Source organism: Puma concolor, chromosome E1 (assembly GCF_028749965.1).
Source record: "Puma concolor isolate L17-30 chromosome E1, mPumCon1.1.hap2, whole genome shotgun sequence".
Classification (NCBI taxonomy): domain Eukaryota; kingdom Metazoa; phylum Chordata; class Mammalia; order Carnivora; family Felidae; genus Puma; species Puma concolor.
Genome location: NC_141680.1, coordinates 36,741,120 through 36,761,812, shown reverse-complemented (window position 1 = coordinate 36,761,812; position 20,693 = coordinate 36,741,120). Strand labels below are relative to the sequence as shown.

Here is a 20,693-nt window from a genome sequence, read left to right as displayed (position 1 = left end):
GGGGGGGGCACTTCTGGCTCCAGGGTAGAACCAGCTTCCTGCCTCCATTTCCAGACGTCAGAGGACTTACGGATCATCCTGCCCAGCCCCCTGTACCACTGCCTGGGTTCTGTGGGGGGCACGATGGTGAGCCTAATGTATGGTGCTACCCTCATCCTACCCTGTCCGACCTTTGATGGCAAGAAGGCGCTGGAGGCCATCAGCAAAGAGAGGTGGGCATCAGTGGGGAGCCCCCCAGGGGCCGATGAGACCCTCCGATTCCTCACTCCGGGGCTCTGATCCCTTTCTGAGATGTGTGCCCGCTTCAGCCCAGAGAAATGGAGACAGGGGTAGTGGGGGACTCCCAGGGGAGGACGAGTTCCTGCCTCCAAAGAGCTTCTCCTTCCTGTTTCCCACATATACAGCCTTGGCCCTTCCTGGGGGGGTTCAGGGTGGGGGGGGGTAAGAAGAGGGAGCTCCCTTCCACTTCCAAGCCTGATTCTGAGACTCCCCCCACCTTATACAGAGGCACCATCCTGTACGGCACCCCCACAATGTTCGTGGACATTCTGAACCAGCCAGACTTCTCCAGTTACGACATCTCGTCCATGTGTGGAGGTGGGGTAGGGCCAAGGGTAGCCGAGCCAGGATTGACCTGATGAGCTGGATATGCGCCCAATCTCTTATTTAGGAGGCAACAAGACATTGCAGAAAAGCGGGTGGGAGGGAGGCAAATCCCCAGCGTCCTTGGACACCAGCCCAAGGCCAAGTGCCAGGTGTAGGAACAAGTCCAGGGTCAAGGGCAAGAGGGGAATGTTCTGCTCTAGAAGGAGCCGTAGGTGAAGGGGGTCCACAGGGCCTGGAGAAGCAGGGGGCTGTGTCAGTCTTCTCTCTGATTCAGGTGTGATTGCTGGGTCCCCCGCACCCCCAGAGCTGATCCGAGCCATCATCGACAAGCTAAACATGAAGGAGCTGGTGGTGAGTGGCAGCTGGGCTGGGGCTGCGGGCAGGGGACACGCCAGGCCCGGGGTGGGAACAGACTGGTGTCTGTAGGGATGAGCTCGGGCCAGATCTCCAAGGAAGACCCTCTCGGTTGGCCCTCCTTCCAGAAAGCAGATGTGAGAAAGGGCAGTCTGACCTCATCAGCAGCTGGCGAGTCATAGAAACAGGTGACAGGGGAGTAAATATTACCCATACATAAATTTATATTTATGGAAATCTGGAAGAGAAGGGCAGCATGGGAGGGTAATGCGGCAAAGCACCAGTATCCCGCTAGAGTGTCCTGGCAGGCAGGGGGCTGGCGGAGTTGGAGTATGGGCTCAAGACCCTTTCTGGACGAAAGGAGAAGGGCAAAGATCTGGTATTCGTTTCCAAAGGGTAAGGCCAGGGGAGCAAAGGGAAGGAGGATTCGGGTTCTGGTTCTGAAGGACTTGGGGTCTTGGCAATAGCTTCTCTGAGAGGAGCCGTGGCGGTGGGGCCAGGCGTGATGGAGCTCTCACCGTCAGGGGGAGCTGGGTTCGTGCTGGAGTGCCCGAGTCCCCCTGCCAGGACGTGTCTAGGTGTGAACAGCTCTGTGCATCAGCAGAGGCTGTGGGGAGAGGTGGGGGTCAGAGATGGGAAGGTCAGTAGTTTCTCCAGCTGGAGGCAGAGGCCGGTCACCAGGACCGGCTGAGTCAGGACCTGCAGTGAGGCAAGGTTCAGCGTCAGAAGCCCGATAGCCTTGACAAGGCTTGCAGAGAATGGTGGGAGTCCCAGGCAGCGTCATTTTCCCCCTTCGAGGGGAGCCCCAGTCCTCCCCTCCCCTCCCTGCACAAATGGAGAGTATGCATGCCCCTCTGTGGGCACAGAGTACCCTGGGACCCCCTCCTCACTTGCTAGAATCTCCGGAGAGGGGAATAGGGGAGCTGCCCACCCGTGCCTCACCTGTTCAATGGCGGCCGGCTTTCTTGGACCTCTTAGTGGGGAACTTGCAGCCGCGGAAGGCATCGGTGTCACGGATATGCTGGCCTTTGAACTTGGCGGGTGAGGCGCAAGTGGCATCAGGGCGGGAAGCCTTGGCTTCCAGCCACCTAGAGAGACAGAGAGTCGCTGGGATTGGGGGAGAGATGGCAGGGGGCGGGGGGGGAGGGGCGCGGGGGGAGGGGACAATGCGCCAGGGGGCCAAGATCAACTTATCTCTAGGATAGCCTGGAACTGTCATCTTCATTTTACAAACTCCTAGGGCCCACACCTGTTAGGCAGCAGATCTAGGACATGTGCCCCAGACGTCGTACTGCAGGGCCAGTGTGCCTCCACTCCATCCCATGAGGGCAGGTCACAGCGGGTAGCATGGGGGTGTTCTCACCTCCGAAGACCCCGGAGCTGGCAGGTGCACTTCCAGGGGTTGTTGGTGAGGGTGAGGGTCTCTAGGCTGTCAAAGGGGAAGTTGGAGGGCAGCTGGTTCAGGCGGTTGTTCTCCAGGTGGATGTGTTTCAGCGTGGTCACACCCAGGAAAGCACCGTCCGAGAACTGGGGAGTGAGGTGGACATGAGTGAGGACCCCAGCCCCGGTGTCCAGCCTCTCCCAGCTCTAAGGTCCCACAGCGGTGGCTCCTGAGGCTAAATTGTCTCAGATGACCTAAGCCATACAGCCACCGATTGAGATAGGTGGTGTTATTTCCAAAATGCAGGTGGAGGGGCGGGTTTGGGCGTGCTGGGGGGGAGGGGAGGGCAAGTCTCTTGCCCAGGGTCACACTAGAGAGTAAACAGTAGCTGCAGGACCACACCCAGCTCCTCTTCCCCCTGGCATCACACTCCCTGCACAAACACTGGGCCTGGGGAGGCAGCCAGAGTTTGGCTCCAGCGGCCTGCGTTGGCACACGGTGAAGCTGGTCAGTGTTTGGTGGGATGGGCAGTGGGCCCAGGCTCCCCGCAGCCCCAGGGTCCTGGGACTTCCCCCAGCTCTGTCCTCACTGCTCCCTCACTGCTTGCCAGATGCTATTTGTGGAGCCTCCTTGGTGGAGCCTTTGGCCAGGCTGGACGGCTCCAGAGGAAACATTCTATTGGTGCCCGCATCTTGGCCCAGGCATCACAGTCCTGCCTGGCCGCACCGCCCCCTCCCCCCGCCCCCGCCCCAGATCAGCCCCTACTGCCCTGCTCCGCGACCCACTAAAAGGCCACTCTGGCACCGGTGGCCCACAGGGAAATCCGACTTCATGTCTGCAGGGGCCGGGGCTGAAGAAGGGCGGGCCGCATCCACCCAGACAAAGTTGGCTGCCATCCAGGTATGATTCTGCCCTCATCTCTGTGGCTCAGGGAGGGGTGCGAAGGTCCCTGGTAACCAGACTGTTCTGATGACGGTCTTCTACACCTTGCCTTGGTCCTCGCCCAAACCTCCTGGCCGAAGCCCCTGTACCAGAGTGATTTTCCAGTCCCACGGAGAGATTCCACCGCCACCCAAGGCAACCCCACCTGGGTATCACGGGGGAGGACGGGCTGAGCAAGGATGCAGCCAGGAGACGGGTCTGGTGACTGCGGTGGGCAAAGGGCAGTCAGCGGTCTGGGGGACAGTGCGGCCCAGCCAGTCTTCCCTGTACGGAGACACCCGGAGTCCTGTGCCAAAGGCTGACACTGTCACGGGGCTCTTGCCTTTGTCCCTTGGCAGAGCGCATGGGGCCATCCCTGCGACCTGGGGAAACCCCTAGTTCCTGGGCCCCCTCCGTTGAAATGAACCTGAGAACGCAGCGGAGTGTGTCTGTGTGTGAACTGGGAGGTGGGGCGGGGTGGGGAGGGGAACATTCGCCAGGGCCTCTGGGGGGCATGGAGGAGGTCTTCTTCCTCAGCTACTTGCTTTCCCTTCACCCCCCCCAGCCCCCCACCCCACTTTTGCACACATGCACTCCCCCCGCCCCCCCCCGCCCCCCCCACCAAGAACAGGGTCTCTTTGTGGGCCTGATTTGCCCAGCTCCTCTGGAAACCTTCTCAATAAACAAACCTTCCTTTATGGGGTGGTAGGCCTGCTGGAGACAGGAAAAAAAACAGCAGAGGAGGGATGGAAGGGCCCGACAGGAAGAGGTGGCTCCTGCCCACAGCAGGGGGTTGGGGAGCACTGGATGTGCCTCCCAGGGGCCAACCGAGGGGCCAGGGCAGCCCCAACTCTGTCCGTAAGTAGGAATCCTAGGAGGGCGGTGGCTGAGACTAGGGACAGGGGTGAGGATGTGACAAGATGAGGGACGGAGGTGGCAAAGCTCCTCACCTTGGAGACAGCCAGAGAGACAGAAGCAATTTTAGGGGAGAAGGGACGGTGCCCGGCTGTGGCCCTGGATCCCTGGGCCTCGAGGCAGAAAAGGAGCCCGGGCAGAGCTCCGCAGCTGGCAGCTCACCTTCTCCAGGTTGGTGTTGTCCAGCCAGAGGGTCTCCAGGTATCTGCCGAAAGACTGGAAGGCATTGTCGGGAATGCTTTTCAGGGGGTTGTGGGACAGCTTCAGCTCCTCCACCACCCGCAGCTTGCTGAGGGCGGCTGAGGGGTAGCCGGACAGCTGGTTCCTGTCCAGGTAGAACTTGGCGAGGTTCTCCACGTCGTCCAGAGCGCCGGGCTGCAGCGAAGTGAGCGCATTTTCCGACAGGTAGAGCCAGCGCAGGTCCTTGGCGCCCTGGAAGGCGCCAGCGCGCAGCTCGCGGATCTTGTTGTTGTTGAGCTGCAGGATGAAAAGGTTGACCAGCGGGGAGAGCAGCCCCCGGGGCAGCTCGGTCACCTTGTTGTGGTCCAGGTAGAGGTAGGTGAGCTCCGTCAGGTCGTCGAAGGCGCCGGCGCGCAGCACACGGATGTCGTTGTGGGACAGGTACAGGTAGATGAGCTGCTTGAGGCCTCGGAAGGCGCCGGCGGCCACCTCGCGGATCTGGCAGTGCTGCAGGTGCAGCGACACGAGGTTGGGCATGGCCCGGAACGAGTTGGCGGCCAGCACCGGGAAGTTGTTGCGTTGTAGGTTGAGCAGCTTGGTCTTCTCTGACACCTTGGGGATCTTCTGCAGCCCCACCTTGTCACAGATGACGTGCTGCAGGTCTCCGTGGCAATGGCAGTTCTGGGGGCAGGCGGCCAGCGCCGGCAGCAGGCCGGCCAGGAGGCCGAGGCTGAGCAAGAGCAATGGACGGGCCATGGCCGGACGCCGGGGGGCCGGGGGGCCGGGGGGCAGCAGCGGCGGGGCGCGGGCAGCGGCAAGTCCTGGGCACTCCGGTCTCCCGCCCTATTTATACGGTGGCCCTGACCGCAGCCTGCAGCCGGAGCCAGCTTCTACGTGGAGCATCCAGGCCACCGGGCTTAACTCCCTCCCGCCCAGGGATGCGCCCCCGCCCTCGACGGGGAGGGGCGGGGCCCTGCCCCCAGCTGGCGACCGTGCGAGGTGGGGGGGGGCTGGGACCGTGACCCCAGAGCCTCGTCCTGGCCCCTGGCCCCTTTCTCCCTGCTCTCTCCCTGCCTCTCTCCCGACCCTTCCCGCCCCCCCCCCCCCCCCGCCCCGCATCTCCTTTCCCCATCCTTTGGGGGGGGTTGGGGGATACGAGTGCATCCAGAGCCCCAAGTTCACACCGGAGAGTGGAGGCGTTCCCGAACGTATTTGTTTGCTCAAGTTTGTTCCTGACAGCCGCCCCCCCCACCCCCCCCCCCCCCAATACACGCTCGGCGCGGAGCCCTGGCCCCGGGGAGGGAGGAAGCGGGGCCGGACAGCCGGACGCGAGTCTCGCCGCGGTCGGCCGGCCGGCGGCGCTTTAATAGCACTCTTGTGCGGCGCCGGCCGAGCGTGGGAGCCGCGCTGGCGTCGGGCTCCCCCTTCCGGCCGGCCAACCCCAAGGCAACGGGCCCTCCTTCCCCACCCTTGGGGTGTGGTCTCAGGCCCCTCTCGCCCAGCCCCGGGCTTGAGTTTCTGTCCCCTGCACTCCCATCCCGTTTTTCCACTGCTGAAGGCTAACCAGAAATGTGGGAACAGGGGCGGGGAGTGGGGGGCGGGAGGGGGGGGGGTGGTGACCCGTAGAACTCGCAGACACACCTGAAGACCACAGACGCGGAGCGGGGACAACTGAACGAGCACAATCACACCATCTCTCCCCGACCCCCTCCTTCATTTCCCTAAAATATCTCCATCTCTTCATCCCCACCACCAGCGGTCAAGACCTGCCCCTGAGGGGTCTCTCAGGGTGGCGGCCAGAGTGGCGCCAAGGTGTACTTGGCAGAGGCCACACCTGGGCAGTGGCCCCAGGACTATGGTGAGGTGGGGGGGTGGAGGGGGGTCAGGTCCTGGCTACCAGCGATCAGCTCTGGACAGCTTAGGTCCTGTGGGCAGCCGTCCCCCAGCTGACCAGGTCTCTGTGTGTCCATTTGCCAGCCATGGTGTCTGGATTCCTGCGGAAAGGGGAGGGTAGGTAGGCAGGGTAGGGGCCCTGGGCTGCCTGGTAGAGGCTGTTGTCTGGGTTTGAGAGGGGGAGGGGAGGGGCCCCAGCGGTGTGCCAGCTACCACAGAGGAAGTGGGGAGTGGGGTGGGGGTGGGGTGGAGGATGGACAAAGGTCTGTTGTCTGTGTTGATCAGGAGCCTAGATTACAGGGTACCTAGCCCCTCTCCTAAGCCCCTTTCACCCGTTGCCTTAGACGGGGGTCATAGTTGGCTCAGAACATTCCCTGATGGTATTTAGGTTCCTCCAAGGTTGGCTTCTGGTTTTCTGTTGCTCAGGATGTTCCAACCACTGGAAGTGTTGGGTGGGAGTGGGTGTGTGTGTGTGTGTGTGTGTGTGTGTGTGTGAGACTGGCTTTTAAACCCTGCTCTGGCTATATTTTAATTGTGATGGAAATACACTTACAGGAAACCCTCCAAAGCTTTGGGGTCACCCACCACAAGGCCAGGCATTGATCTCGGGGTTTCAGGAGGGTGGGTGGGTTGTGTCTGTGCAGTTTCCAGCGGGGCCAAGGCAGGCTGGCTTTCTCATCAAGTTTATGGGACCTTCAGTTTGGAAGGGAGGGAGAGGGGATGTTGCGGCCTGAAATCAGGGAGGGGGTGCTGAGACGGCCTGGGGAGGAAGGAGAGAAGGCTGGGGCGTCGGGAACGCAGGGAACCATGGGCTCAGGCACATGGCTGCTCCAGGAAGCAAGAAACAGAGAGCCCTGGCTAGAAAAGAATGTTCCTTGATCTCAATTTTATTTCAGACCTGGGGCCCCTGCTAGTTGAGCTCGTCCCCTCTGCCGGGGTGCCTCTTTTCCCATCACCCCACTGCCCTCCACTTTCTCCTGGGTTCCTTCACATTCCCCCAGGGTAGCTCACCCTTCACACTGCATCTCCAGTGCTCCCTCCAAACGCCTTCCCCCACCCCTCTAGGTGGCTTACGGAACAACAGAGAACAGCCCCGTGACCTTCATGAACTTCGCCGAGGACACTGTGGAACAGAAGGCAGAAAGTGTGGGCAGAATTATGCCTCACACAGAGGTTAGCCCCAGATGGAGACCTTTGGACCCCACCTCCTATCACTCCACTGGGGCGCATTCCTTGGGGACATTTATTGCTTGCTTTCTTTTCTTTTCTTAAATGTTTTTTCATCTTTATTTATTTATTTAAAAAAAAATTTTTTTTTCAACGTTTATTTATTTTTGGGACAGAGAGAGACAGAGCATGAATGGGGGAGGGGCAGAGAGAGAGGGAGACACAGAATCGGAAACAGGCTCCAGGCTCTGAGCCATCAGCCCAGAGCCTGACGCGGGGCTCAAACTCACGGACCGCGAGATCGTGACCTGGCTGAAGTCGGACGCTTAACCGACTGCGCCACCCAGGCGCCCCTCATCTTTATTTTTGAGAGAGGGAAACAGAGCATGAGCAGGGGAGGGGCAGAGAAGGAGGGAGACACAGAATCCGAAGCAGGCTCCGGGCTCTGAGCTGTCAGCACAGAGCCTGACACGGGGCTCGAACCCACGAGCTGTGAGATCATGACCTGAGCTGAAGTCGGACACTTAACTGACTGAGCCACCCGGGCACCCCCATTTCTTTCTATCAGACAGCCACACAGCTCACTCAAGGTGCCCAGAGCACCCCGAGCCCCCAGCAGCAAGGTCCTCCCCAGGCCTGGCCTAGGGCTTTTTCTGAGCCTGAGGCTAAGGCCTGAGAGGAAAGAGCTGGAACAGTGGCCTTGAGCAGCCGCCAGCTGAACTCCCGCAGCCTCCCTTCCTGTCTGAGGTGTGTTTTTGCCAAGCCCCACTGTCTGTTTCAGGGGCAGCCAGGATGGCCTCAAAGAGGAGCCAGAGCACAGAGATTTTTCCTACACAGTTTTTTTCTCTCCCATACCCCCCGCCCCTGCCTTCTACAGAGCCCGTCTTTTTGCTTGGCATAAACACTTAGTTTCCCAGGCAGCCTGTCCCTTTGAGGGCCCCTTGCACCTTGAAGGCTGACCCAGAGCAGCTCTCACTGATTGGGCTGGGCAGAGCCAGGGGCTGGAAAGGCGAAGCTCCCCCCTCCCCCCATCCCGAGGCGCCCCCCCCCCCCCATTCCTGAGGCTAGAGGGCAGGCAGGAGGCCCCAGACTGAAGTTGCCCGGTCCCAGGCCCAGATTGTGGACATGAAGACGGGGACGCTGGCCGAGCTGAACACGTCCGGGGAGCTGTGCATCCGAGGGTACTGCGTCATGCTGGGCTACTGGGGCGAGCCCCAGAAGACCGAGGAAGCGATTGGACAGGACAAGTGGTATCACACAGGGTGAGGAGGCAGCTGGGGGCCGAGGAGAGGCTGGGGGGGTGGGGGGGGGGTGGAGGTAGGGCCTGAGTCTTAGCTGGAAACACCAAACTAACACAAAGAGAACTTGTTTGTCAAGAGGGCTCCTTCACATGTTGGAGACTTCATTTCCAAAATGTGTCAGATGAGGATGATAGTGCTCCCTGCACAGAGCACCCAAAAAGATCAAACACAGCATGGGTGAGAGCGCCTAGGACAGGGCGCTATACGGGTGTCTGTAAAACCTGAGCCAAGACTCATCTGTCAATTGAGAAAAACAATTTTTTCTCAAAGCTTTTTTTCTTCTTTTAGCGTTTATTTATTTTTGAGAGAGAGAGAGAGAGAGAGAGCACAAGCTTGGGGAGGGGCAGAGAGAGAAGGGAACAGGGGATCCGAAGCGGGCTCCACGCTGACAGCGGAGAGCCCGAAGTGGGGCTTAAACTCCTGACCCGCGAGATCATGACCTGAGCTGAAATCGGACCCGACTGAGCCCCCGGGCGCCCCTCGAGTGAACAAATTCTTATCGTGCACCTCTGATGTGCCAGCACTGTTCTGGACACTGGTGGTCCAAGGGAAGGCAAGATGAACAGGGTCCTGCCCTGAATTTCCACACGTCTTGGGGAGGAAGACAGATACAAAAGAGATCTGTTCAGACATGGATAAACGCCAGGAAGACAGTAAAACAGGGTCAGAGAAAAGAAAGCAGCAGTGGTGGGGACAGGAGCTTCTCTTAGATTGGGGGGTCAGAGAAAACCTCTTTAAGGTGGGCGTGTTTAAACTGACCCCCGAATGATTAAAAAAAAAAGAAAAAAAAAGTTAGCCACGAAAATCATATATCCAGAACGTCTTATTTATGCCATATCCCCCAGAGTCTAGGGCAGTCGGAGGCACACAATAGGTGCTCAATAAATGTTTGATGGCTAAGCCGGTCAGAAGAGGCAGAGGTGAGAGGTCATCCCTGGGCTTTCCTCACAGAGACATCGCCGTGATGGACAATCAGGGCTTCTGCAAGATCGTGGGCCGCTCCAAGGATATGATCATCCGGGGCGGTGAGAACATCTACCCCGCCGAGCTTGAAGACTTCTTTCACACACACCCGCAGGTGCAGGAAGTGCAGGTGAGGCACCCAGCCCAGGCGAGCCCAGGTGAGCCCCCCAGGAGCAGGAAACAGGAATGGGCATGGCAATGTCTGACATCTGTCTCTGGCGCTGCAAGGTGGTGGGGGTGAAGGACGACCGGATGGGGGAGGAAATCTGTGCCTGCATTCGCCTGAAAAAGGGGGAGAAGACCACAGCGGAGGAGATCAAGGCCTTCTGCAAAGGGAAGGTGGGAACCTCACCCCGCCCCACGCTGATGTTGCTTTGTGCTTCAACCCCCTCTCCCTGCCAGCCAGCCAGGCAGCCCACTGCCCCCTCCTCCTCCCCCCTCCCCCCCCCTCCCCCGCCATCCTCACGCTTTATCTCCCTCTGGTCTGCAGATCTCCCACTTCAAGATTCCCCGATACGTCGTGTTTGTCACAAACTACCCCCTCACTGTCTCAGGAAAAGTGAGTAAAGGAGACCAGAGAGGGGCAGGGTGGCCTGGGGTCCTAGGAACAGAAGGCCAGGTGGCTCGACCTATGCCTCCCTCCGTGATGGGCAAAAGTGTCTGGCTTGCCACAAACTTTCCCCACTTTACCCTAAGAAACACCTCAGTCCCAGGCAAACCAAGCCAGTTGGGAACCATGGTTGGCAGAGGCCCTGAGCCTGGCTCTCACTCTGTTCTTTTTCCTCTAGATCCAGAAATTCAAACTTCGACAGCAGATGGAACAACATCTAAACCTGTGAATAAGAGCCGGGGCGGGGGGGGGGATCCTCCCAGGCCCTTGCTGCCCTCCTCCCACATTCCCCTGTCTGTCTTTGTGATTTGGCATAAAGAGCTTCTGTTTTCTTTGGTTGGTCTCTTGCTGGTGTGCTCTCTTGACAGCTGCTATGGGATGGAGAAGGGAGGGACACTTTCAGACCCTCCAGTTCCTTGTCACGAAGGTGCCGACTTTGGTGTGCATTATCTATTTCATTTAATCCTCACTTGATCCCTCTGAGACATGAACCCAGATCATTGCTTTTTTCACTTTGTTGTCAGATTAGTCCAGCAAGAAGTATCCTTTTTAAAACAATAACAGCTTGGGGCGCCTGGGTGGCTCAGTCGGTTAAGCATCCGGCTTTGGCTCAGGTCACGAACTCGAAGTTCGTGAGTTCAAGCCCTACGTCGGGTTCTGTGCCAACACCGTGGAGCCGGGAGCCTGCTTCAGAATCTGTGACTGCCTCTCTCTCTCTCTGCCCCTCTCCCACTCATGCTCTGTCTCTGTCCCTCAAAAAATAAATGTTAAATTTTTTTTTTTTTTTTAAACAGTAACAGCTTGGGGCGCCTGGGTGGCTCAGTCAGTTACACATCCGACTTCCGCTCAGGTCATGATCTTGCGGTTTGTGAGTTTGAGCCCCATATCAGACTTTGCACTGGTGGTACAGAGCCTGCTTGGGATTCTCTCTCTCTCCCTCTCTCTGCCCCTTCACCACTTGCATGCATGCGCTTTCTCTCCCTTGAAATAAATAAAAATACTTAAAAAAATTAAAATGATAACAGATTTACTAGTATATAATTAATTTCACATACCATCCAATTCACCCACTTAAAGTATCCTATCGATGGTTTACAGTATATTCACAGATACGTGCGGTCATCCCTGAAGTCGATTTTTTTATTTTTATTTTTTTTAACGTTTATTGATTTTGGGGACAGAGAGAGACAGAGCATGAATGGGGGAGGGGCAGAGAGAGAGAGGGAGACACAGAATCGGAAGCAGGCTCCAGGCTCTGAGCTGTCAGCCCAGAGCCTGACGCGGGGCTCGAACTCAAGGACTGCGAGATCGTGACCTGAGCTGAAGTCGGACGCTTAACCGACTGAGCCACCCAGGCGCCCCATGAAGTCGATTTTTTTTAATTGAAGTATATAGTTGACACACAAATGCTACATGAGTTTTCCAAAGTCAGTTTTAAACATTTTCATCACCTTAAAAAGAAACTCCATACACTTTAGGGATCATCCCACATCCTGTGTTCCCCGCCCCCCCCCCCCCAAAACCAACCCAATTTTGATTTCAAAAAAAAAAAGATGAAGCTGGGGCTTCCTTGAGGGGCTGGGCCAGTTCAAGCCGCTGTAGCTTGACCCAAGAAATAAAAACAGCTGTGTTCCAAAAGGCACATCACTTTCCAGTTCACAGAGGCGGAAACTTTCCTGCTGTTTTGAATACCTACCTCCCTGCAGCAGAGGTGTCCTCTTTACTTTTCAGAAAAAGAACTTAAGTTTAGCGTGCTCTGGGTGCCCAGCCCTAGGCTAGGTGCTTTCATATGTATTTTCTCTTGGAATTTCCCCACCAACCCTCCCAAATAGGCACTTGCCCCATTTCACAAACGGTGAAACAAACTCGGAGAAGTTCAGAGTCTTACCCAAGGCCACACAGCTGGAATTAGAACCCAGATATCTGGCTCCAAAGCCCGTGATCTTTCCACTTTATCAAAGAGTTCTTCAGATGCCTGCTTTCCCAGCCCTTCACCTGCACCCCGTCCCTCCCAAGGACACCGTCTGACTTTCCTCCCAGCAGGTGCCCAGGCGGGCCTGATCCAGGAGATGACACCTTACTCTGCTGGCCAAGCTAATTGTCCTTGGGAATCTCTGCTCCTTCAACATCCAGCCCAAGGTGCCCTCTCCTTCCCCACTGACTCCACGGCCCCTGCAACAGACCAGCCACACAGCACAGAGGACACTGCCCTGATATCCAGCAGGTTTTGAGTTAGTATCTATTGCCTGCTGTGTCTCTTGTTGGTTTGTCTCTCTCCTGTCGCACCTGTACTGCGACCTGATCTTATGTATCTAGATGTCCCCAGTCCCCAGCTTTGAGTCAGGCACATACAATGTGAAGGACTGAACGGACCAAGAGCTCCTGCATGGGGCGGGGAACTCGCCCTCGGACAGGGGGCCAAAAGGCAGGCGAAGCGACTCAGCCCACAACCCTCTCCGGGAAAGGACAGACGGGCGGGCGCGGTGAGCGCGTCCGGGCCCAGCAGGTGGCGCCGCAGAGGCGAGGCCCGGGGCCCTCCCAGCCCGTCCGGGGACGCGGCGCGCGGTCACGCAGTCCCTCTTCCTCCTGCCGGGGCGGCCCGGGCGACCCGGCTGGCGCGGCTCTGCGCACTCCCGTGCGTCCCGGGAGCGTGTCTGCCGATCTCTGCGCGCACCAGGCCGCTCCCCGCCGTAGCGGGCGCCATGGCACTCCCCGGGGCCCGGGCCCGCGGCTGGGCGGCGGCGACCAAAATGGCCCAGAGGCGCCGCCACGCGGAGGGCGCCAAGGGATCCCCGAGTCCTGCGCCCCCGAGCTCGCGCGCGGCGCTTTACGTGCACGTGAGTGGGGCGGGGGCGGGGCTCGCGGGGCGCGGCGGCGGCGGGGCTGGGTCCACGTGGCGGCTGGTCACGCCGTGAAGCCACCTGCTGTCCCTCCCCGCCCCCAGGCGAGGCCTGGGACGGGACGCGGTGCCCTGGCAAGGAAATGTCCCGGTCCGGAGACCTGAAGTCTCTTGGTGCGCTCACCAGTTCGGTGACCTTGACCGAGTGATTTCCCGCTGAGCCCGTTTTCTCCTAACGAAGGGGGCATAATATTCCCCATCCCACCTTCCTTGGGGAGTTGTGTGGCTTAGATGGCTGAGCCGCTGTTGACGACCTTGGGGTGGGGATGCGTGCGACGGAACCCTGCAAGTGGCTGGAGCCGCTGGGGTCACACCTCGTCCGACCCTTCCACCCCTGCCCCCAGTGGCCGTACTGCGAGAAGCGCTGCAGCTACTGCAATTTCAACAAGTACGTCCCCCGCGGCGTGGAGGAGGCTGCCATGCGGAGCTGTCTGGTGACTGAGGCGCAGACGCTGCTGGGGCTCAGCGGCGTGCGGCGGTGGGTGCTGGGGCTGTAGGCGGGGTCTTGGAAATTGGGCGAGCGGCTAGGACCGGTGCAGACGTCCCGGAGGGCTCCCCCCAAGTCTCATCTCCTCCATCTTCTCTCCCCAGGGTGGACTCTGTGTTCTTTGGTGGGGGCACCCCCAGTCTGGCCAGTCCCAACACTGTGGCTGCTGTCCTGGAGGCGGTGGACCAGGCAGCCCACCTGCCTGCAGACTCCGAAGTCACATTGGAGGCCAACCCCACTTCGGCCCCAGGCTCTAGGCTGGCAGCTTTTGGGGCAGCAGGGATCAACAGGTTGTCCATTGGTCTCCAGGTAACCCATCTTACCCACCGCATCCCAGGGCACCCGGACCCTCCGTGCGGTCCCTCCTCTGGTCACATTCATTAACTGGGCTTCTCTGGGTGCCAGGGCCCAGGAGACATGTCTGCTGCTGTGCTAGACCACAAGCTCCATGAGGCAGGGATCATGCCTACCTTTTTTTTTTTTTTTTTTAATCACAGTATTCCAAGCACCCACCATAGTGCGTGGCACATAGCAGACGCTCAGAAAAATTTTTTGTTACATGATTGGAGACCTAGGAGGAGGCAGAAGGGTCATCAGATCACTGCACCATGGTAAAGGCTGCCAGTAAAGGGAGTCTCAGCAAAAAGCTTTCAGAGTACAGCCTGAAGGGTGTCTCAGTCTGATGAAATCCTGGAAACCTTCCTGGAGGAGGTGATCTTTGAGGAGGAGGAGTTCCACAGGAGAGAGGGTGTGAGAGGAAAAGACACAGGAATGGGAGAGCCTTGTATGTTCTGGAGAGCTGTGAGTCACTTGCCATTGGAGAGGCTGGAGGCAAGGCTGCAAGATAGGGCCCCAAAGCCTTGAGCATCACACAAGGGAGTTTGGGGTTTTGCCTGGTGGTGATAAGGGACTTGTTGAAGGTTTTTAGGTAGGGGAGAAACATATTCTTTTCCGGTTGACTCCTGGTACTTCCATATCCAGTATTGTCCATCCTTCTAATACATCTGCCACTTAACCATACAGTTTGGGGTTCGGGCTTTGTCCCGATGGGATATACCAAAAGAGACACATCATTTCTGAGATATTCTGGCCCCAGATGTATATCTTAAATCTACTTGTGAGGAACCATCACGAAAATCTAAATTAAAAGACTTTTGGTTGGGGGGGGGGGGGGGCGCCTGGGTGGCTCAGTCAGTTGAGCATCTGACTTCGGCTCAGGTCATGATCTCACGGTTTGTGACTTCGAGTCCCGTGTCTGGGCTCTGTGCTGACAGCTCAGAGCCTGGAGCCTGCTTCAGATTCTGTGTCCCCTTCTCTCGCTGCCCCACCCCTGCTTGTGCGCTCTCTCTGTCTTTCAAAAATGAATAAACATAAAAAAAAACTTTTTTAAAGACTTTTTGGGGGTGCCTGGCTGCCTCAGTCGGTGGAGCGTGCAACTCTTGGTCTCGGGGTTGTGAGTTCAGGCCCCACCTTGAGTGTAGAGATTACTGAAATAACTAAATAAACTTAAAAAACAATGTGTGTGTGGTAAGAACAGATACCCTGAGATCCGTTTACCCTCTTAACATATTTTTTAGTGGACAGATCCGTGTTGGTAACTATATGCACAGTGTCGTACGACAGGTCTCTAGAATTTATTAAGAGACATTTTAAAAACAACCAGTCGGTATCCATCAGAAACGTCACGGCCCGAAAGACAAAGGCGGTGTAGCTAGCCTAAGAGACGAAAGAGACAACGAGGGCTGAATGTAATGTGTGACCCAGTTGGATCCTGGATTTGGCTGGGGAGAAGAAATTACTCCAATAGATATTATGGGGACAAGTTTGACTCTGACTGTGTATTAGATAATGGCATTGTGTCAATGTTACATTTCCTGGACTCTGTAATTGGATTGTGGTTATGTAAGAGAATGTCCTTGTTCTTAGGAAATGCACACTTAAGTATTTAGGGATACTGAGGGATAACGTTTAAGTTAATTACATTTAAGCAACCACATCGCAAGTGCCCTCTAGCATGTGGTCAGCGGCTACCATATTCTCCTAAAACGTTCTATATCTGCAGTGACCAATAATACAGTAGCCACTGACCACATGTCAGTAAACACTTGGAATGTGATTATTTAAATGTAACTAACTTGAAATTAAGTAGCCACATGTGGTTAGTGTCTACAGCATTGGACAGTGCACACAGAGAACACTTCTGTCATCCCAGAAAATTCTTTTGGTCGGTGCTGGTCTATAACTTACCGTCAAGTGGCTCAGCATTGTAATCACATACACGTATATTTAGAGACAAAGCAGATGTGGTGAAATGTTTTTCGGTGAATCTAAATGAAGGTGTTTATTGTACTTGGCTTTCAAACGGTCTGTAAGTTTGAAGTATCTTTAAAAGTAAAATTTAAGGGGCGCCTGGGTGGCTTGGTCGGTTAAGCGTCCGACTTCGGCTCAGGTCATGATCTCACGGTCCGTGAGTTCGAGCCCCGCGTCGGGCTCTGTGCTGACAGCTCGGAGCCTGGAGCCTGTTTCAGATTCTGTGTCTCCCTCTCTCTCTGCGCCTCCCCTGTTCATGCTCTGTCTCTCTCTGTCTCAAAAATAAATAAACGTTAAAAAAAAATTAAAAAATTAAATAAAAGTAAAATTTAAAAATACTCTCGGGGGCACCTGGGCGGCTCCGTCGGTTAAGCGTCCCAACTCTTGATTTCGGCTCAGGTCATGATGTCATGTTGGGTTCGTGAGATTGAACCCCACACGGGGCTCTGCGCTGACAGCACGGAGCCCGCTTAGGATTCTCCCTCTGCCTCTCTCTCTGCTCCTCCCCCGCCCACCCTCTGGATCTCTCTCTTTCAAAATAAAATACATTTATAAAAAAAACTTTTAAAATAATATAAATAGATAAATAAACAAAAACACTCTTGCCTTTGGAGTCAGACAGTCCTAAATTCCAGGTCTGACTTTGCCATTGTATGGCCTTGAGCAAGTTATGTAACACATCTGAACCTCCGTTTTCTTATCTGTAGAATGGAGCTAATGTTGGAGGATTAGAAGGATGCATTAGATAGTACTTAAAAATGCTTTGCACATAGCGAACCATAGTGAGGCGGAGCCCGTGGTACCCTTGGCTTGCGGCTCCCTGCTGTGTCCCGTGTATCTGTCCACAGTAAGGTCGGTCACCTGTTCCCGTCTGCCTCTGAGCTGGCCTCCGTGTTATACCTGGCCCTCTCTCCTCAGTCCCTAGATGACAAGGAGCTCCAGCTGCTGGGGCGGACACACTCGGCCAGCGATGCGCTTCAGACACTGGCAGAGGCCCGACGTCTCTTTCCCGGACGTGTATCTGTGGACCTGATGTTGGGGCTTCCGGCACAGAAGTCGGGGCCGTGGCTCCGGCAGCTGCAGGAACTGCTGGGCTACTGTGACGACCACATCTCCCTCTACCAGCTGACCCTGGAGCGGGGCACCGCACTCTTCACCCAGGTGCAGCGGGGCACCCTTCCCGCCCCTGACCCCGAGGTGGCTGCTGAGATGTATCAGGAGGGACGGGCGTTGCTCCGGGAGGCAGGCTTCCGCCAGTATGAGGTCTCCAACTTCGCCCGCAATGTGAGTCTTGGGCTGCTGGCTGAAGTTGGGGGATGGGCAGCCTAAGCCGGGAGTGGAGAATTGTGGGGTGGGAGGTTGCTGCCGGGTGCTCTCGAGGCCTGAGACAGGGGACATTCTAGCCAGGTGCCCCTTACCTGAGCAGATGCGGGCCCACCTTCTTCTCGCTGAGCGGGCTATTCCCTCCTTCCCCACAGGGGGCGCTTAGTACCCACAATTGGACTTACTGGCAGTGCGGTCAGTACCTTGGCGTTGGGCCCGGTGAGTCCCCCGAGAACCATAGAAGGGATGACTCAGGAGCAGAATGTCACGGCTGTGTGATCTCGGGCCACTTATTAACCTCTCAAAGCCTCTGTTTCTTTATATGTGAAGTGCAGCAAAAAATAATACTTTGTAGAGCTAATGAATATGTATTTTGAGATGCTTGAAATCGTGGCTGTGGCACTGTAGTGCTCACTCGTTAGTGTGTATCAGAATTAAAACTCGGATTGCTGAGCCCCGCATCCAGAGTTTGGTGGAGCAGGGTGGGTTGGGGTAGGGCCCAAGAATTTACGTTTCCAGCATATTAGAGGCTAATTGTCCAGGGACCGCATTTTGAGAGCCACCGAGTTAACGTCTGGCGAGCACACACAGCATTAAGCTGCCACTAAAGGTTGCTGATGTCGTCAGGGGCCCACGGGCGATTTGTGCCCCAGGGGGCCGGGGGCAACACCCGGGAGGCTCGGATCCAGACCCTGGAGCCCGACAACTGGATGAAAGAGGTGACGCTGTTTGGCCACGGCACCCGGAAGCGCGTTCCCTTGGGCGAGCTGGAGCTGTGAGCATCTGAGAGCACAGGGCTGTTCACCCCGGCTTTGCCTGCACCCCCAGAGCCATCCCTACCAGCACAACTTAATTTCCTGCCTTGCCTTGCCCCCTCCCTCCCCGTCCTGCATGGCCTCACGAGCCCCCATACACACATCCCAGCATAGGGTTTGAAGAATGGGGGTGCGGCCAGGTCTCCTCTCCAAGACACCTTGATGGTTTTTCTCCCAGGCTAGAGGAAGTTTTGGCCATGGGGCTACGTACAGACGTGGGGATCACTCACCAGGTAAGGGTTGGGGGGCTGTGGCACATCACTTCCTTCTCCTGGGTCTTTTGGAATCACTGTCTCTTCTGTACTCACACATAGACACACATACGCACATCTGTTCCTCTGGGGCTGGCAGCTGGAGGTTGGCCTTGGCCCAGCCGAGCCCTGATGGGCAGAAGCGGTGGGCAGTGTGGGGCAGTGGTGAGAACCCTGGACGAGGGCTGCAGGCACCCCCACCCCCACCCCAGCTCTAGGTGTGCGTGAGTCCGTTGCAGAGACCCCTGTGCGGACGGGACCCTCCCTTGCCCTTCACCACACCCCCAGACGTGTGCCCAGACTAGCCAGCCACCCACCCTGCGGTCCCTGTCCCTCTCACCCTTCCGGTTTCCCAGCACTGGCAGCGTTTTGCATCCCAGCTGAGCCTATGGGACGTGTTTGGATCAAGCCCGGAGGTGAAGGCCTTGCTGGTACAGGGCCTGTTGCTGCTGGATCACGGGTGTGTTGGGGGGGGGGGGGTGTCAGGAGTCCCCGGGAGCCCTGAGTACAGATCCACAGCCCCAGGAAAAACGCAAAAGACCCATGAGGAGGGGCCTGTGGGGGCTGGGGGGTTCGTACCGGTGGATGGTAAAGATTGAAGTTGGTAAACTGAGGCAGTCACATCCAGGCTTCTTGGTTTTCCAGGGGTCTTCGGTGTTCCTGGGAGGGTCTGGCTGTACTAGACTCTCTGTTGCTGACCCTCCTGCCCCGACTCCAAGAGGCCTGGCTGCAGAGAGCCCCCTCCCCTGGGCAAGGGGGATGACCAGATGTTTCTGTGATCCCAGGACAGTGCCAGGTGGGCTCTGGGGGCCGGACTGACGCTCTCCACTGGCAGGTGCCATCCCAGCTCCAGTCAGTGCCCTTCCTTGGTATCCCCAGGGGGTATGGCTACCATGAGGCGCGTGAGAGGACATTGCTGGTTTGCAAACTGGCACTGAGTTTGCCTTCCGCTGCCAGAGAAGGAGTAATGGTTTCTGCAAGTGCCTCTCACTAGTGGGCTCCAAAGGAAATCCTGGCTGGCAGAAGATTCTGAGAAATCTAGCTCTCAGGCTTCTAGCCCCTCCAACATAGGGCAGGACTTAGAGGGCCCGACCTGTGCGGCTGGACCCGTGCCCATATCCAGTACAGCCACCTGCTGGACTCTGAGGACAGTGGGAAAGATCAGAGCAAGCCTTACCCTTTCTCTTTCGGCAACCGGGTTATGTCTGGGGTCCCAGAGCCACACAGACCCTCCTGCGTCCCCGGCTCCCCTCCCCTCCCCTTCTCTCACGAGAGTGAAGGTGTGAAGGTCGCAGGGAGCTAAGCAGGGAAAGGGGAGGGGAAAAGAATTCAGGAAAGACCCAGAGCCTGGTAATTTTCCCCTGGCCTTTTACCTGCACAAACGATTGCCTGGTTTTATTTAAACAGCCCAACAAGCCCAGGGAGGGAGCCCGCCTTGACCTTCGTCAGCTCCTTTTTCTAGGTTCCTTCCCTGGAGAGTAGAATCCTGATTTGGGGGCTCGAGGCTTAGTCTAGAGCCGAGATTCCTTCCCCCACTGTACATTCCATTTTAAAAGATTTCAAACCTACAGGAAAGTTAAAAGGATAGTTCAGTGTAAACTACATAGCCTTCGTTGCAGGGTGCCTGTACAGTCTGGAAAGAGGAAGGATTCATAATGTCATCAAGGACATCTTCAACCTGTAAAAAAATAAAATAGCCATGTTTCCAGACTTTGTGCTCACCCTGTAGAGTTTGCGATTGCTACATTTTGGCCACATTTACTTTACCTTTGAATAGCTAGCTAGCTCTTTCTTTCTTTCTTTCTTTTTCTTTGCTGCACCATTTGAAAGAAGGGTGTAGACATCAAACATTTTAGCTTGTATCTCCTAAGAAAAAGAACATTGTCCAATATAGCCACAGCAATATCACCAACCTAAGAAAGTGTATGTTCGTGCAATACTGTGTGGTCCATTTTCAAATGTTCCCGAATGTCTCCAAAACGTTGTAACTCTCTTTGGAGGCCGGGGGGTGGGGGGGGGGGGGGGGTCGAGAACACAGACTCCAATAAAGTTTTATGCTTTCCTTTCGCTGTTATGTCTCCTCGTTCTTCTTCTCCTTTTTTTTTTTTAAAGTCCCCTTCCTTTTTGCTTATTTTTATGACACTGGGTTTTTCAGAATCAAAGCCGCTTGTCTTGTAGAATGCCCCACATTCTGAGTGTATCTCTTTGCTAATGATTGGGTTTAGGTGAAATATTTTTGGCAAGAATACATACAGATATTGGGTAGCTCAAGGTACATAATGCCAGGTCAGGCCCCTATCGATAATACTAATTTTGA

At 56.4% G+C, this 20,693-nt stretch overlaps 3 protein-coding genes across 6 annotated transcripts in view; 2 read left to right on the top strand and 1 right to left on the bottom strand.

Annotated features, from left to right (window-relative positions):
• Positions 1–10,627, top strand: part of ACSF2 (acyl-CoA synthetase family member 2) — a 34,296-nt gene extending 23,669 nt beyond the window's left edge. Inside the window, exons 8-16 of one of the 2 annotated variants that reach the window (XM_086687002.1) lie at positions 55–212; positions 506–597; positions 881–957; positions 7,316–7,423; positions 8,528–8,679; positions 9,670–9,811; positions 9,910–10,020; positions 10,172–10,240; positions 10,470–10,627. In XM_086687002.1, the coding sequence (XP_086543128.1) occupies positions 55–212; positions 506–597; positions 881–957; positions 7,316–7,423; positions 8,528–8,679; positions 9,670–9,811; positions 9,910–10,020; positions 10,172–10,240; positions 10,470–10,520 (960 nt within the window). In that variant the 3' untranslated portion in view covers positions 10,521–10,627. Of the gene's footprint in view, positions 1–54; positions 213–505; positions 598–880; positions 958–3,182; positions 3,242–3,363; positions 3,701–7,315; positions 7,424–8,527; positions 8,680–9,669; positions 9,812–9,909; positions 10,021–10,171; positions 10,241–10,469 lie in introns of those variants that run through there. The other variant, XM_086687003.1, reaches the window with a different exon arrangement.
• CHAD (chondroadherin) lies at positions 1,161–5,174 on the bottom strand. 2 transcript variants are annotated; one of them, XM_086687007.1, is made up of 4 exons: positions 4,340–5,174; positions 2,324–2,487; positions 1,903–2,048; positions 1,161–1,567 (listed from the first exon to the last, which is right to left on the bottom strand). In XM_086687007.1, exons 1-3 carry the CDS (start codon positions 5,111–5,113, stop codon positions 1,907–1,909), a joined length of 1,080 nt encoding a protein of 359 aa, XP_086543133.1. In that variant the 5' UTR covers positions 5,114–5,174; the 3' UTR covers positions 1,161–1,567; positions 1,903–1,906. The 2 variants fall into 2 exon arrangements, with proteins under 2 accessions (XP_086543133.1, XP_086543132.1); XM_086687006.1 differs by having other exon boundaries at positions 1,161–1,659; positions 4,340–5,173.
• Positions 10,628–11,830: 1,203 nt separating the features above from the next.
• On the top strand, positions 11,831–20,384 carry RSAD1 (radical S-adenosyl methionine domain containing 1). 2 transcript variants are annotated; one of them, XM_086687005.1, is made up of 9 exons: positions 11,831–13,128; positions 13,535–13,578; positions 13,782–13,986; positions 16,906–17,271; positions 17,466–17,529; positions 17,938–18,085; positions 18,304–18,358; positions 18,733–18,836; positions 19,022–20,384. In XM_086687005.1, the coding sequence occupies exons 1-9, from the start codon at positions 12,994–12,996 to the stop codon at positions 19,137–19,139; spliced, it is 1,239 nt and encodes a 412-aa protein (XP_086543131.1). In that variant the 5' UTR covers positions 11,831–12,993; the 3' UTR covers positions 19,140–20,384. The 2 variants fall into 2 exon arrangements, with proteins under 2 accessions (XP_086543131.1, XP_086543130.1); XM_086687004.1 differs by having other exon boundaries at positions 11,835–13,128; positions 13,535–13,668.
• The last annotated feature ends 309 nt before the right edge of the window (positions 20,385–20,693 follow it).